The 1603-nt window shown below is 46.2% G+C and overlaps 1 protein-coding gene across 1 annotated transcript; it reads right to left on the reverse strand.

Moving 5' to 3' along the window:
* Positions 1-329: 329 nt before the first annotated feature.
* LOC123310267 lies at positions 330-1145 on the reverse strand. Its single transcript, XM_044893736.1, has one exon. The coding sequence runs from the start codon at positions 1143-1145 to the stop codon at positions 330-332; it is 816 nt and encodes a 271-aa protein (XP_044749671.1).
* Between the last annotated feature and the right edge of the window lie 458 nt (positions 1146-1603).

Raw genomic sequence — 1603 nt, forward strand, 5'->3', positions numbered from 1 at the left:
GTTATTGGGCGATAATTTTCAGGATTTTTTGGATCTCCACCCTTCAGAATCAAATATGTTTGGCCCTGAGTGAAGTACCTTGGGAGGAGATTGGGGTCTGAAAGGGATCTTTTAAGCAGTATCGACAATATCTCGTGGACACTGGTGAAATGTTTCCACCAATAGTTGTGCAAATTATCGCATCCTGGAGTTGCCCAGTTATTAGAACCCTTCAGTACGTCTGCTATATCAGACCCCTCGATGTTAATTTCTTCCATTTGAGTTGTTGGGATCCTGGATTCAGCTTCTTGTATCCAAGGCATATTTCGATCATATGTGGTCTTTTTAGACTAAACTTCACCCCAGTATTCCTCAGCTGCCCCAAGCTCAAGTCGATCACCCCCCTCGGTACTTCCCTGTTCAAGGTCCCTGAAAAACTTTTTTTGGTTTTGAAAGAACAACTTATTATTTTTGTGTCTTGTGACTCTCTCATTGTACCGTCTTATGCGACTACCTAATGCTCTGATCTTTTGTTTCAGATTATCACAGAGCACCAAGATTTTTTCCTTGAACTCCGGATCTCTCCGTTTTATCCTATATTCGGAGGCCGTTTTCCTGGTAGCTTTGATCACCTTGTTCGATGGATTTGGTGAATGAAGGTAAGTATGGAGTTTTCCTATTTTTCTTCTTATCAAAACGATCTTCTGTTCCAGGCGTCTCTTCCAAGGAGGGGGGCCATTCAGTCTCTGAGCCGCGTTTTCATTAATTTTTCTCCCATGAAATTCACAGATCGTAACAGCTCCGGCATATACAACATCAACCAGTTCAGTAAGCGTGTCAACTTCTCCGAGATGTCCAGGAATCACCGAGTTCAAAGATTTCATCGTTTCCAAGATCAGCTTTGAGTGCTGCAACCGTGGTATCTTCGGTCTACTTTCAGGATTCATACCAGAAAATTTCATGAGGTTCTCGAGGAACTGTTGTTCGATCGTCTCAGCCTGCTCACTCCTCACATAAAGTCCGCTTTGTCTCATCCTCAGCGATGATCTACGCCGGTTGGTTTCCTCAGCTATCGAGTTCTGTTCTTCTGGTATTTCGAGTGGATAGCAACTAGTTTTGATGTTTTCCAACTCGGCTCGGGACAGTTTTTCTCCCGCAGCATCCATCTCACCCTATTAGATAACAGTTGAGCATATGAGGGTCTGCTCGGACACATTTCCTCCCAGGTTTCAAGCAAGATCTGTCTGTATGTTCTAGCTGAACGTTCAGTTAGGTCAAGAGCAATATAATGTGCACGCATCAAAATACAGTTCTCTTCATATGTCCAGCGTGTACGCCGATCTCGTATCCTACTCGTAACGGGGTGAGCGTTTTGCTCGCCCAAGTTTTCCGAGTTCACTCTTTGCAGAGTAACGTGATTTGGCCTTGCGGTGCCGTCTCGGGGGGGTGCGCCGCTCGCTCCACACCTAACCCCAACAGGTCGAACATCTGGACGGCTCCGAGAGGGGTCGACCTGAGACCCCTCACCGCCCTGAGTTTTACTTCTTGTGATGGGAGCTAATTGATTCACACTCACTGAGGCTGCTAACCCCAGCTGAGCTATGGAGACTCGGGTTCGCGGGGG

The sequence above is a fragment of the Coccinella septempunctata genome, chromosome 3 (assembly GCF_907165205.1).
Source record: "Coccinella septempunctata chromosome 3, icCocSept1.1, whole genome shotgun sequence".
NCBI lineage: Eukaryota > Metazoa > Arthropoda > Insecta > Coleoptera > Coccinellidae > Coccinella > Coccinella septempunctata.